At 40.2% G+C, this 14,469-nt stretch overlaps 1 protein-coding gene across 6 annotated transcripts in view; it reads right to left on the bottom strand.

Moving 5' to 3' along the window:
- The window catches only part of IFT56 (intraflagellar transport 56), a 56,150-nt gene extending 41,954 nt beyond the window's left edge, over positions 1–14,196 (bottom strand). For 2 of the 6 annotated variants that reach the window (XM_075153281.1, XM_075153309.1), the window contains exons 1-4: positions 14,055–14,158; positions 13,790–13,927; positions 13,293–13,385; positions 6,810–6,924 (exon numbers count right to left, since the gene is read on the bottom strand). In XM_075153281.1, the coding sequence (XP_075009382.1) occupies positions 6,810–6,924; positions 13,293–13,385; positions 13,790–13,927; positions 14,055–14,057 (349 nt within the window). In that variant the 5' untranslated portion in view covers positions 14,058–14,158. Of the gene's footprint in view, positions 1–2,600; positions 2,622–6,809; positions 6,925–8,830; positions 8,974–11,553; positions 12,382–13,292; positions 13,386–13,789; positions 13,928–14,054 lie in introns of those variants that run through there. The other 4 variants (XM_075153270.1, XM_075153290.1, XM_075153300.1 and 1 more) reach the window with 4 other exon arrangements.
- Positions 14,197–14,469: the final 273 nt, after the last annotated feature.

The following is a 14,469-nucleotide window of genomic DNA, read 5'->3' as shown; positions in this document are numbered from 1 at the left end:
CCTACTCGGTTAATGAGCACTCTCATTCTTGCTCAGACCAACCAGCTGGCAACCTATGTTCCACAGAAAGGATGTACATGGAATCTTTACAAAAAGCAGAATTACTTACTGTGTTTATGAGACCACAAAAGTGCAGAGTTAGCAAAGCAATGGCCTGTAACACAAGGCTATAATTCTTCTGACATCCTAAACCATGAAAGAGGGCTCAAACCACCAAAACCTCTTCCCTCCCCCACTCCAGGATGGAATTCTCTAGTAATAAGTTAGTTTTTTGGTTTTTTTTTTTTAAAAAGCAATCTAAGGAGAGATTTCCAGACTTCTTACTTTTTCTCTACACATTGTAAGAAAACTTTGTAACACAGTGAACAATGCCAAAATCCAGGCCGTTCTCATCAGGTTAGCAGTGTAAGGCTGTCCACCTACTTCTGATAGACATAGCAATTATTTCTCCCCTTTTCTCCTTCCCAAGCTGTGTTATTTAACCATGTTCCTAGAAATAGAGGACAGTGAATTGTATCTTTAAAGGACTGCTAGAATGGAGAAGTCCCAAAAGGCAAAGGTGGTGAGAGAGGTCTCACAAAACCACAACATCTTGCAAGGTATTACTAAGAAAGCACCAAGTTGTTAAGATGCTAAATGGTCTTCAATATATGTGGGAATTCTCATTAGCCTAATTATTAGACAGCGAAAGTTTTTCTGATTTACAATCAATATTGTATAAGCAGCAGTAGTAGCAGTATAACTGACACGATAGTACATTCTAGAAAGGATTTAATCCATTGAGTTACAATGTTAGAGTATCTTAATTTAAATGCATGTTCTTCAAAATGTTTTCAGCAATGATACTGTGGTAACGCCACATGTGCCCCAGCATTAACTGATAGGTTTCAATATCAAAGTTTAGAAGGGTTGCACATGGACCCCACATGTGCTTTTGTGCGAAACTTCAACCAACCAACCACAACCACCCTTCACAATTCAAAACATTTGGTCATCAAAGACTCCAAAAATACAAGCAGGACAGATTGTGGGATTTTACACTGAAAATAACATATTGTATAATCACAGTACTATGGGTAAAGACACCAATGTTCTTTTTTTGAGTAGGTTTCTTTTCTTTTCTTTTTTTTTTTTTTTGAGTGGGTTTTAGCATTAATTTCACTGTGAAAATTGTGACTTGCAAGCAATACTCCCTCAAGAATCTAAACCGAGGAATTCTTGTTTCACTGGTCAACCAATGACTGCAGTGCTGCCCTCACAAACCTGGCATCTGATCTGACATCAAGGTTATTATTTACTTCTTGGCAAAAGCTGGAGGATTAGTCCATGTTATTTTACACCTAAAAACAGGCAAAAGATGAAACCTGAATTCCGATGGTGTGCATGGATATCTGGAGGGAGAAAAAATGTCCTGCTTCATAAGATATTACATGATATTATCAGTTTTACATTCTTTAAAATAAGACACATTTACTTAATGTCAGCCAGAGGAGGATAGGGGCAAAACCCAAAAAAAATATAGTCCTGTCGATATAGTAAGCAGAACCAAGGAAACATTCAATATCAGCAGTTTCTTTTCTCCCAGTGCCAAATGCATTTTTTGAGGAAGGCAAGGAAACATATGAACAAGGTCAGATTAGTTTCCAGAAAGAATTTGGTTATGAATATTGGATAAAGCTGTTGTCAATCACTGGAGCAGGAAGTGATACAACTGCCTCATCAGAGATAATGATTTTTAAGGGACATTAGGCTTGTTCTTTTATTACTCTCTGCTGCTACCAAATTTCATTGTCACTGATCTATTAATGCCACAAGGAAGCACAATTTTCTTTCCTTGTCCTACTTTCTCAAGAAGACGACTGTACATTTTTTTTTTTTTAAATCAGTACTAAGCAATCTAGGGATCATAACAAACATGATGACAATGCTGCATGGCAACAAACTGGACCCTGCTCCAGGTCTAGTATTGGCCTTGTGCTGACGACATCACTGAGATAGCTGGATAGGATATATCTCTTTCCAGCTAGGAAACACACTGATATTCCTACACTAGAATTTTTGTCACGATCATGCTGATGTTCCAGGCACTAAAGTCATAATTGACATTGATCTTAAAAGTGTTCTGTATATTTTTATGTGCTGACACTGAACAGGCACCTAGTGAATTATTTGTTAAAATATAATAAACAGCTACAATAAGAGTGAAGACAGTTATCTTCCCTAATTATTAAACAAAAAGTTAAGCTCACTAGAAATGGCAGCTCAGACTCTTAGTGGGTTCCATATTGCTGCCACAGGCAGTAAGAAGATAGTGAAATACAGTCATAGACAATGTGGCATTTGTGCCCTCTCATAAGAGTGCAAGGCAATGCTGGTCATGCATCCATTAACAAATGGATTAACAAATCCCATCTAGCAGACATAATGCATATGCTATAGCAGCACTTCACACATTAACAGACATAGAACACATCTTAAACATATATAGCAGGAGCTGGTAGGAATGGAACAGTGCTGACAAGGTTCCAGCCTGACAGCACAGAAAATATGACCAGAGGAAACCTTATTCTCCGGTCCCTGAGAAACAACGCCCTGCTCACCTGAATACAGTAGCTGAATGAAGCCCTCTGTGCCTCAGAACCACAGTCTCACTGGTGGAGGGAAAATGCAAGGGTATGGGAAAAATGTTCGGAAAAAACATGGTCCAACAGTGAGGTTCACACTTACATATACTTGAATAGCTCAACTGTTCAGAATTTTCTTGAATGAAATTTACAGAGGACATTAATTGAAATTTTCCCATTCCCAAAACACTTAAAAGCCAGTTCAGCTATGTTCAGTTACTTGCAATATATACACATTTCATTTCAGTCATGCCTAACTACGCACAGCAAGCTAAAGATCGTCAAACCAAAAAACTATCAATTATTCCTGTTCTGTAGCTTCCACTATACTTTAAAAAGCAAAACAAGAAGATAAGGTTAGTAGTTTTTAAAGTGTAAATATGTATAAATTGATATTTTCACTTGTGCACTCTCAAAGTTCCATATATCAAACTCTGCTGGTTCAAAACCACAGCTAAAATGCAATGAAAATGAACTACTGTTCTCAAGAAATACAGTACAAGCAGAAAGCAGATTTTTTTGCATGTAGGTGAACATGCAGTCTAAAGAAAAAGAAAACCCAGCAAGTTTTCCATGCCTGCTTGTAACTGCACATTTTCACTGGTGAGAACTATCTGACACCTGGCAAACATTCGTACAATCATAAGCAAAACTGGTTTGGAAAATGTCATTGTTCTTACTAACCCATCTCTGTTCTGCCTTTGTACAATATTGCTCCTTCCAATATAGGCTGTGAAATGAGAAGTATCTCTGCTCAGTTAAACCACATTCAGAACTGACACATGCAGAATTGTGAAGAAGTAATTACAAAGCTTTGCCCATCAAAAATTAGAATGGAGGAAAAAAAGGGGGGGAAAGAACTTTAATGACTGGTTCAGCAACACAACCCTGTCTGTGCATGAATCTTAAATTTAATTGTAAAATTCCATTTATCCTAAAAAGACTGTTTTTCATAACAGATTTAACTGCAGTCCCACTAATGTGCACATTTTGTGGTTTAAAAGAACTCTGTTAGTTCTTGTGTTTTTCTTAATGCAGTGCTAGCCAACGGCTTCTGAGAGCATTATGCAGGCTTTTAAACACTAGGATCAGTTGCCAGGATCGCCGTGCAAGTGTGCCAGGCTGTTTCTGGTCCTTGTCCTTTGCAAGGCACAGGAACTGGGAATGCAACATAAGTTATTTGTTTTTATAATTAAAAAACAGTAGTTTTTTATTATTATTATTATTTATTAAACCAAGATGAAAACTTTCAGCTTCATTCTCCCAAGACTAGATGGGCTAGCACACAGCATGGAAAACGTATGTTCAGCCAATGTACGAGAGCACAGATGCAAAAGGAGTAAACAAAGCATCACTTGGCAGCTTCACTATGGGATGACTATGAAACAACAGTAGCTGACTTGAAGTAACTCTACCTTCACCTCAGATCCAGGAACATTAGTAACTGTAATATAAGGGGACAGCAGGGAAAATGGAGAAGCCAGAAATATCTGAAAGGAATTTGGAAGAAAGCCTAGAGGAGATAAAGTACAACTGTAATGAAAAACCTTCAAAGAAGGATTTTTCTTTATTGCCTTTTTGCTCTACTTCTTAGGTTATATTCGCAGTAATTCTGGTTTATATGACTTTTGATATACAGATTTATTTTTTCCTGACAGAATGCACCATGAAGTTTTAATTAAGAAACGACAAGCTAAGAGAACACTTCACATCTATTATAAAATAAGCATAAAACCTTGCTCCACAACAGATTGTAGACTATATATCTTGTATGAAATGCAATAATTACCTCATGGCTTTTAATGCTAATTTCCTAATTTTTAAATATCCTGTATATTTTTCCTCAGACAGTTAACAATAATTTTCTTAAGCAACAGTACATGGGAAGAAGGAACTTCTATTTGATTTCTAGATATTTACATGTTTGTGTGGAAAATCTATTCCGGAATAAAGTAGCTGACATTTATGTTCCCTTTCACACAGAGGTTCCATCACTGTAGAAATCTCGAATTATAGCTGAAAATAAATTATTTCTCCCTCATTTGTTTTAGCACTATGCTACTTTCAGGGGCCTAGCATAAGCAGCAAGCAGTATGCAAGAATTCAGGCAAAATAATCCCAAAAATAGCAATGGTAAGCAGCCCAACACTAACACTATCATTTTTTCAGCAGTATTCAAAGCAGTCCTGGATAAATGGTGTTCTTCTAGAGACTTCACCTGTTGTGTCTATATCCAATGAAATATTTTGCTTCTTCAGGATCTTTGCAAAGCCATGGAAGAGATCATAAGATGTTACGGTCTCAGCTGTCAATAATATATTGTGAACAGCCATCACTGATGCAATCCTAAGATGTTAAAAAAACCTAAAAGAGGATCTGTCTTGAGCAAAAATAAAATGGTTCAACCTCAATGTAAGAAAGACTGAAATGATGGGAAAAGGAAAGGGGAATATACAACACTTGGAAGCCTTCAATGGAGAAAGGACAAGTACAAATCGTCAGCTGTGACTGCCTCCCCACCGAGCTTAAATAGCCAGAAATCATCGGTATTACAGTACTTACAAGAAAGGTTTAGCACCTCACTATAAAAACTGACATGCTGTCCTTCTTAAACAATTACATAAAATCAGGAACTGATATTACTAGCGTGAGCACTCAGTTATTCTCTGTTCCCTCCCTCAGCAACATTCCCTACGTCTTGCGCTCCTTTCTTAATATTCCTGCCCTTTCCTCCAGCACCCGAGTACCACTAACCACACCCCCTACCCTGCCACTCACCATGCTACTACGAACTAATCTGAAGGGGCATGAAAAAATTAACCTTCCCTCACTTACAGCTAACAGTTAATAACGGTGCATGCCCAGATGTGTATCCGTCATCTCTAGAATGGGTTACTGTAATTCATATGATGTGAAGCTGATGACAATGACTCCAATTGGTACAGGATGCACCCGCTTGCTTCCTCCATGGTTTAGGTCAAAGTGACACCGCAGGCTCTACTGCCCAATTATTTTTAGTTTCCAGTTCAAGTCCTAGATTCTAATCTCCAAAGCTCAAATTTGTGGTACATTAAAGATTAAATTATTATCTGTGAATATTGGAAATTCCTGCACCCCTTAAACGATCACAAAGCTCTGCATGAAACTTTTTACAGTTGGAAACAAAACATTTCCAGTTGTGGGATTCGAGCTCAGCATGATCTTTCAGAGAATTTTAAAGGGATACGAGAATCTAATTATTTCTAAAAAATACTACAAAACTGTCCTTTTTGAAGGCACTCCTCCACAGTAGCAGAAAGTACACAATTATTTTCTCCCTACCCTATTTTCAGCCCAAGACTAGAAGACTAAAGGAAGAAAAAAAGAGAAAACCCATACTTCAATAAAATTTTTATCCTAAAAAGGCAAGAGTCAGAAGCTGACTGAGGACATCACTACTGTTAATTCTACTTAGAAAGCTCTGAGATACTATGGTTATGGGAAACAATATAAATCACTAAGATAAATAGAAAGTGATGGGTAACAAAATTAAACTGCAGAAACATTTTTAGGCAGTAAAAATTGCCTTGGAATCTGATTTCCATTCCTCTTCTTTAAATGATCCCATGCATGTTCAGATTAAAGTAGAATTGTAACAATGTGACTGCGGTGAACTCCACGCCTTGAAGAATCAGATACCTAGTATCTGACTTATAAGGCAACAAGACCCAAGACCACCTACTAAGTCACTCAAACTACGTAAACAGAGGTCTTGTCCACATCAGGGAGAACGCTGAACTCTCTCAGATGCTTATTTTCTGATAATTTCACTAGCCTAATTAGCTTCATCTGCACGGGCTCAGAGACATGGAATCAGTCAAAAGAAAAGTAACTTTTTATTGCTGGTCAGCATATGCTGGATTTTGTATTTAGAAATTATTAGAAATAAAAGAAATTATTTTCCAGATGCTTCTTTCAGTTCCAGGTGCTCCACCTGCCAAAGGTATTTTTAGGAAGCAAACTGCATCATGACTTTCCTGTTAAATGAAAAAAAAAAAAACCAAGCAAAAAACCCAAATCCAAAAAACTTTGCTCTAAAGTATCCTTTATTCCTATGAAGAAAAAAGCATTGAATACTTTCTCTGGAAATCACTTTAAGCGTTCAAGTCAACAAGTAGTCCTTTCCATCAGAGACATACATCTCACCTTTCAAGGCTGCTTGTTCAGCTTGCGTATACATCCCCAGAAAGAAGTACGTACAGGCAAGGTTCACCCAAACATCTGGATTGCAAGCTGGTTGTTTGGTTAAGGCCTCATATTCCTGCAACAGAAGAGAGGGTTGATTTTTTAAAAATGCATAATAGCACAGACTTGTATTAAATATCATTCTTTCTTCCACCATTTTACAATGTATCATTAAATTATTGAGATCAAATGACTTATTCTCAAGTTCATTGCAGTTCTTACAATGAAACTATTACATTTTAACCTAAGATACGTCCCTAGCTCTTTTTTGTTTACAGCAATAGAACAGACAACAGGGACAAGCAGCGCTATAAATCTTCGCTGTAGGAGCATGAATTCTGTCAATACTGAAGTTATAAATATATAAAAATGTAGGTATATTATTACATATTTCTATATTGCTATAAAATATTATTATTTACATTTATAAAAGATAAATATATTAAATTTATAAAGGCATCAACATAACCAACTTTTCCTCAGTCTTTTCTGATGCTTTCCTAACTTCTCCTCCAGTCAAACCCTGGGAGCCATAAACACCAGGGAAATCTCTTTGTGAATACTTACTAGAGTAAGCGTTAAATATGCTTTTGTAAACCTGTAGGTAGTGTCTCAGTATAGATTAAAACAGTGGTCTCCAAAGTGGGGTGTGTGCACTCCAGTGGTTGTGCAAGACAATACCATCGGGTGCAGGAAGAAAAATTTTTTTCGTACCATTAATAACTAAAATAAATATTTTTAAAATAGTGTTTATTTCATCTTTATCTCATCCTTTTTTAATTTCTTTTTTTGTGTATGTTTTATAATCACATAATATATTATTACAGTAGTACATGTTATAATTTATAAATATATGTATGTATGTATGTATATCAGGGGAGCATGCTCAAAAATTTTTTACTAATAGGGGTACATGATCAAAATTGTTTGGAGACCACTGCATTAAAATACAAACCTACAAGTTGTTATTGGGCAAATTCAAGATTTCCTAATAGATAAAGATATAATCACAGTAAATATTACTAAACTGTGCCTAACTTCACCATTTCCCATTTTAAGACTTACAGCCAACAGCTATAGAAAAACAGCAGATACCATATTCTGATATTTCTTACACATCCACATTCATTACATATCCCTCAATACTGTCACATAAGCTGCTTCATTTCTTGTTATTTGTGAAACAGTAAAAACTTAACAGATCAATCTTTCAATCTACTTTTTTAATGAAGGAAAGCTTTGCAGCTACCAAGCAGTGATATTCCTGAAGAGAAACATCTTTGCTCTGCATAACAATAAGTACTAAAAACAGAGGCAGGGAGACCTCTCGATGCCATTTTTTCGCTGCCAGGTTTCCTATTAAATTACTAGGAAGCAGCACCCCAGCACCCCACCACCTCCTGCTGGTGCTCCTGCTCTCCATCCAGCTATGTCCAACAGGCAGCATAAGGCAAAGCAGGCAGGGTCACGCAAGGTTCTCACATGACCTGCTGAAAGAATGCCATCCACATACTTCCCAACCACCATAAGCCTCTCATCCCTCCCAGCGACATAACCCTTGCCGACTCTGTACTCTTCCTCCAAACACATAAATTGGAATTTCCCTCTGCCTAGGGAGAGTTTACCAGATTGTGCCACTATGGATGGAAGACTTCTTTCTTTGGGGGGAAAGGCACAGATGTATATATAGCACTAGATAAAATAAGCCATGCCCAAAGGACAGTGAATTCCAAGAACAGAAACATGCTTACAACAATAAAGTTTATAGTTTGCAAGCGTAAAGAAATTTTTTTTTTCTGTTGCCAAGTGAAAGTAAACTGCACTCCCAAACAGAGAAGATATTGGTAAGGTATACCCTTAAAAGTCAGCTCAGTCTTGCTAGTACTTCAGGGACTAGCTGTCCTTCCAGAAGATTTTAAATAAATAAATAACAATAAAAAAAAATTAAAAAAAAAAAAGAAAACATTTACATAGAGGCCAACCTTTCCTACTGAGGCTTGTTTAATCTTAATGTAGGCCTGTCGCAGAGCTCTGAGAGACAGGCCACTGCTGTTTATTGGGACCATCTGGAATCTTTCAAAATCCGTTCAGATTAAATGCACCCAAAGGTCTCTTTCGGCTATGGCTTCAGGCAGATTAATTAGAAAATACAAAGTGCATAAACACAAGTCATGTTCTGGCTTGGCCATTCAAAGCAAGCAATAAATAAAGAGTGCTCTAGCAGTACCAATGTGAATCTATGGAAACACAGTAAATAAAAATGAGGACTATTAGTGCTCCTTACCCTGTAGTTCTGGGCCATGAGCCCAGACTATGTGCCGTTGCCCCTTTCCTCACTAAAAGGCATTCAACATCAGTCTTTCAAAGACTACTTCACAAGAGCTTTCCCCCCTCTTCTCCAAAAAAACCAACAAAACCAAACAAACTAAATACTCCAAAAGCTTTCCCAACAATCAACCTGTAGCATATTTTTGCCAACCAGGAGCATAACAACCTCTTGCTATTTCACCCTCCTCCACCCCTCGCTATTACGAGACACATGCACTTTCCCTCAAAAGCAGGCTGCCAGGTTGATTGCCTACAACTATGGACACCTACTGACAATGCTGAAGCCAGCAGGATTCTGCTCAGTGCCCTTATTACTTGTCTGGATTCTCCAAGCCCATAAACAGAGATCCTGAAGAGCCAATAAACAGGGCAACCTATAGGGCTGCCCCATAAGTGCTCAAAGGAGGTGTGGAGATACTCATCATAACCTGGCTACAGTCATGACAGAGAAGCCTAGAGAACTACCCCGAGCCAAAAATCCATCTTTTACTTTCTAGCTTCAGCTGTCAGGAACTTGAGTGTACCTAAATTCTCACACTTCCAGCAGAAGTACTCAAGCAAAACCAGATACTGCTCATGGATGAACCACTACCGTAGTATAGTCCTGTTCCTTTCATGATTTACTATTTGACTGAAATTATCCTGAGCAAAATCAGGGTAGGCAAGAGGTCCCGTCCAGTGAAGAGGTGGAATGGATCCTGATTCTCTGCTAGGAGTGAGGTGGCAGATAGGAGAGGCTGTCGGAATCGCTGGCTGTAGTTTGTGAGATTTTAACAGAAACAATGCATTGAAGGCTCTCGCCTGGGGATCATGCGTTGCCCTCACGTGTGCAGCTGATGGGCCAAAATAGCATTACCACGTCTGGCAACTGTCCCATGCCAGCATCCTGTGTGCCTAAGCCTGGTCAGAGGGTGCAGAGTGCAAATGTGAAACCTGTTCTTGAACCCAACCTAGCAGTGCACCTGCCCTTCCCAATTCCTCTCTTAAATTGTCAATACCTCAAATATGTCTTTAGAACCCTTCCTTTCTTAGGCCCTGGCGGCTTCAATTTATAAGTTCAGGCAGCTCAGAAACAGAATCATCGGTCTGATGCTCTGATTCTGGTCCTTGGGTGACATTGGGAAATTTTTCAGGAAAGGTTTAAGATTAGTGCTATGAAAAAGTCATGGCAGAAAATCAGGTGGGTTTTTCCCCATTAGGGATAGTAGATGTGGAAGACTCCAGAAAACTAATTAGATGCTGCCATCCACTAGGGCAGTGCTGGTTGCCATATGATGCCAGGAAGACGCTAGCCACTCAGTGTTAGTAAAAAATCAACTTGTCAGTGAAGGAAGCTAGACAGTCCCCAGGGAGGGACTGCCACCACGACTGCTAGAAGAGTCGAGTCCAGTGCAGTACCATTTGTAAATTGGTGTACAGCATTAGGGATGATCCCACCAGACCAGTGTCAGTGGCATATCCTTTGAGAAAGGCATCTACCTACTAAGAAGGGGAAAGTGTGACCCTAGTAAAGCTAAGGTTAGCGCCCTACCTAGAGAATACCTGACTATTGGTGTGCCTATGATGAGAGAATGTGAATTCTCTCATGTGAATGTGCCAGATATTTTGCTGTTGTTCTCTCTGAAGATATTCTTGGAGCTGGAGGTCTGTGTGTTTTTCACTTTTTCCCTGCTTCTCCCAGTAGTGGATGATGGGAATTGGATCACCCCAATTCCCAAACCTCTCCAAAATTTGCCATGCAACCAGCATACGTGGCTCACTATGAAAGTTTCATTATAAATAAAAGGATTATTGAACAGCATGATTTCTGAAGACCCTCATCAGGTATATGGAATACAAACCATGAACTGGGAATACAGTGATACAGACTATGTGTTGTCACTTGCAGGCACTTAGGAGTGTGAATCATTTAGATTGTGTGTAATGTCACTCACTCTGAAGAATTCTGCAGAATCTTCTACCCATAGTATTTTATTTACAGTGCTCTTGGCAGTCCCCAAAGAGTGCTCCAAGATCTAGAGGGTATAGATAATCAAGGAATTTGTCCTTGACAATACAGCAACAATGCCTCTGTAACATAGCAGAGAAGATACAGTATTACACTTCAACCTTGAGGCTGATAACTGAAAGGCAATTCAGCCTCCACATTCAGTACTCCTTCCCTTGATCACTACAGGCTTGGGAATTACAACTATGGTGTTCTGTCCCAAAAGAAACTAGGCTGAGGCTCATTTCCCACATGCCACCACAAAATGACAAAGTTATCAGGACTCGTCACTGTGCCAAAAATCAGTCTTAAATCTGAAAAGATAGGCCCTGTGATCTCTCACTTGAAACACACACACAAACAAACCAACCACAAACCATGCATACAAACCTTTTCTTGTCCCTACTTGGGCAGAAAAACGGGAAAAAGACGACTGTTGCAGTTTTTAAAAGCCTGAACCAACAGCATCACCTAGTGGTGAATCAAAACCTAATCTCTAAAAATAAAAAAAATAAAAAACGCTGTTACTCTTCCATTGAAGGAAACATTTAAGATCTATTCTGTCTATAAAAGCACCTACGGGGTATTCCAAATAGCAGAATTTATTTCAAAGAAATGGCAAGCTATTTTTCATTTGTATACAAACATTTTTCTTTTTTTAAACTTTCACTCCAAATTAACATCTAACATTTAGATATAAATTAAGTAAAGCAACTGTTTGTTACATTCATAATTTTTAAATTCCACGACTCTAAACATGAATATGTTCTATACTACTATTCTACATTCTGTACTGTCAATTTAATTCACTGAGCGTTTTTAACGTCTCCAAGGGATGTTTCCTCTTCAATTTTTTAAGGCAATGCCTTGTGAACTTACTCATAAGCTTTAGAAATTCTATTTCTGCCTCACATATGAATCCTGTGCATGTGACCATGTATTATGATTGTTAAACACCTAATTTTATCTAAGAGGGAAAATATCATCATTGTTCTATAATCTATTTCTCCATGGTTATTTTCTTTTGTTAATACTTCAAATTATCATCTGTTTTTAATATTTCTTCCAGGGAAAGCAAGTTAAAAGACCACAAAAAGTTTTCTCAGAGCACAGCTATACTTCACAGTGCATCGTGACGGAGATCTCCCCCAGCTGACATTGATCAAAATCAGTAAGTCTTAAACGGTGCCATAAAGCATTGTATGGACTCAGCAGTTCATACCTGTAGGAATACAGCAATGAGACAAACACTACTCAGGCAGACTGAGTTGTTTCCAAATCTTCACTAGCTTATATGCAGCCTTGTGGGTATCACCACACCACTCTCCACAACACTCCCTGTTCTGGCGTGCATGCTGATTCCAAGCCCTCGGAGGTACAGAGCAAGGCAGGCAACAAAAATTTGTTAAGACTTCTACAGAGAAATATGCTAGCACAACTGAGAAGATAAAGGGATCCCAGGGACACTGGCAACAAACTGACTGGCAACAAATTGAGTTTCACTGGAAACATAAATGTTGCATAAATGCAAGAGAAAGAATTGCATATGGACTCATACACTGAAAGAGACACAACAGCACTGTATGGTGCAAATATTAAAAATGTATGCATATTTGAATAATCAACATGTCTTTTAGTGACTTAAAGCTTTTGGAGAATAAGAATGTCTCATTTCATTGAATTACCTAATACAAGAAAACATAAAGAACAATAAAGTACATTAAATGGCCAGGGGCATCAACCTCTAAAGAAAGAATTAGAAAAGCATGCATATTACAGATAAGCTACACAATGACGACAAAAACATAATTAAACCTGAAAAACAAAACTGTGGAAAGCTAGCTGCAAAAAGAGAATGGAAAATTTAGGACATTTAAAAGGGTAAATTAGGCTACTAAACCTAGTATTAAATCAGACAGTAGATAACATTAAAAAAAGGTCTATTTTCATAGGCAAATACCTTTTTTCAATCCAAACGGCTCTCCACAGCATCTGCCTTATTATCATACACTTGTACCTTAACTGGCAGTAGAACTGTTGCCTATTACAGAACATCTTCCTCCTGTTGTCATAGCTTTATCACAACATCCCAATTTCAAACCTCAGGGAGCAGAATTTCCCCACCTTACCTCCAATGCTCTCTTGTAGTCACCCAAATGAAAGGCAGAGTATCCAATCCAAAGGTCAGCGTCCTCCTCCTGCTCACCCACGCGCCGTTTAAACTTTGTAGAGAAGAAAGAATGTAAGAATTTTGTCAGTTGCCACACAGTTTATAAAGCCCCACAGATAATCAAAGTAATACTAGGCCATTTTATGTCACAGATGGCTTGACAGCTGTGGATGCTACGGGGGCGGAGCTGCTCTCACATTTCTGAGGGAAGCAGCAGGCAACCCTCACACGCCAAACCTAGTTCTGCGAAGCGAGGGCAAAAGCTGCCGCAACAGGGCCCAACGGGTACGAAAGGAGGCGAGGGAGACGGAAGGCAGGGGAAGGGTTCCCCTCGCCCCGCAACCGTGTCGGACACAGGCCTGGCAACGACGGTACCGCTCTCCCGAGAGGAGCGGCAGAGGCAGGGTGCCGGCGGCGCCCTCGGGCCGGGGTCTCCGCCCCCGCCGCGGCCGTTACCTCCAGCAAGGCGATCGCGCCGGTGAAGTCCCTCAGGGTCAGGAGCTCTTCCAGCTGCGGTACCTTCTTCCCTTTCTTCCTCCGCCTGTCTCCCGGCGCCGGGGTACCCCCCACGGCCGGCTTGGCCCGGGAGAGCATCTGGGCAGAGATCAGAGTGGAGTCGGGTCAGAGCGGGGCCTCGGTGGGGCTTCCCCCACCCGAGGTGGGGGAAGGAAAGCGCCGCGCCCGCCCCGCGCCCTGCGCCCCCCGCCCCGCCGCCTCTCACCATCCTGCCGCCGGGCCCGGGCTGCTCCCTCCGCCGACGGCGCCGTTGCCAGAGTAACGGCGGGACGGCGGAAGGCGGCGGCACAGACTCGAGCGCGGCGGCGAATAGGCGCCGGCTGGCGACTGGCGCCGCCCCCCAGGGTTCCGCCTCCGCTGCGGCGGGCGTCCGTCTCCGTAGCGACCACGGGAGGGGGGTGTCGGCCCCTCAATCAGTCTCTGCGGTTGGTGGCACCCCGGACACATAGGCCCCTATGACTTAATTCTCTGGCCTAACTCCAGCTGCTGGCACTTAAACCTCCATACACACACACACACGTGCTGAACAGAAGGTCCCCTCATGCAGGAAAAGAGAAATGGAGTTTAAGACGAAGACGAGAGACACTGCGCTGACCAGGTGCAGGGCACGGCCAGAGAAA

The sequence above is a fragment of the Calonectris borealis genome, chromosome 1 (assembly GCF_964195595.1).
Source record: "Calonectris borealis chromosome 1, bCalBor7.hap1.2, whole genome shotgun sequence".
NCBI lineage: Eukaryota > Metazoa > Chordata > Aves > Procellariiformes > Procellariidae > Calonectris > Calonectris borealis.
The sequence above is the reverse complement of the archived record's forward strand: the minus strand, read 5'-3'. Positions and strand labels throughout refer to the sequence as shown.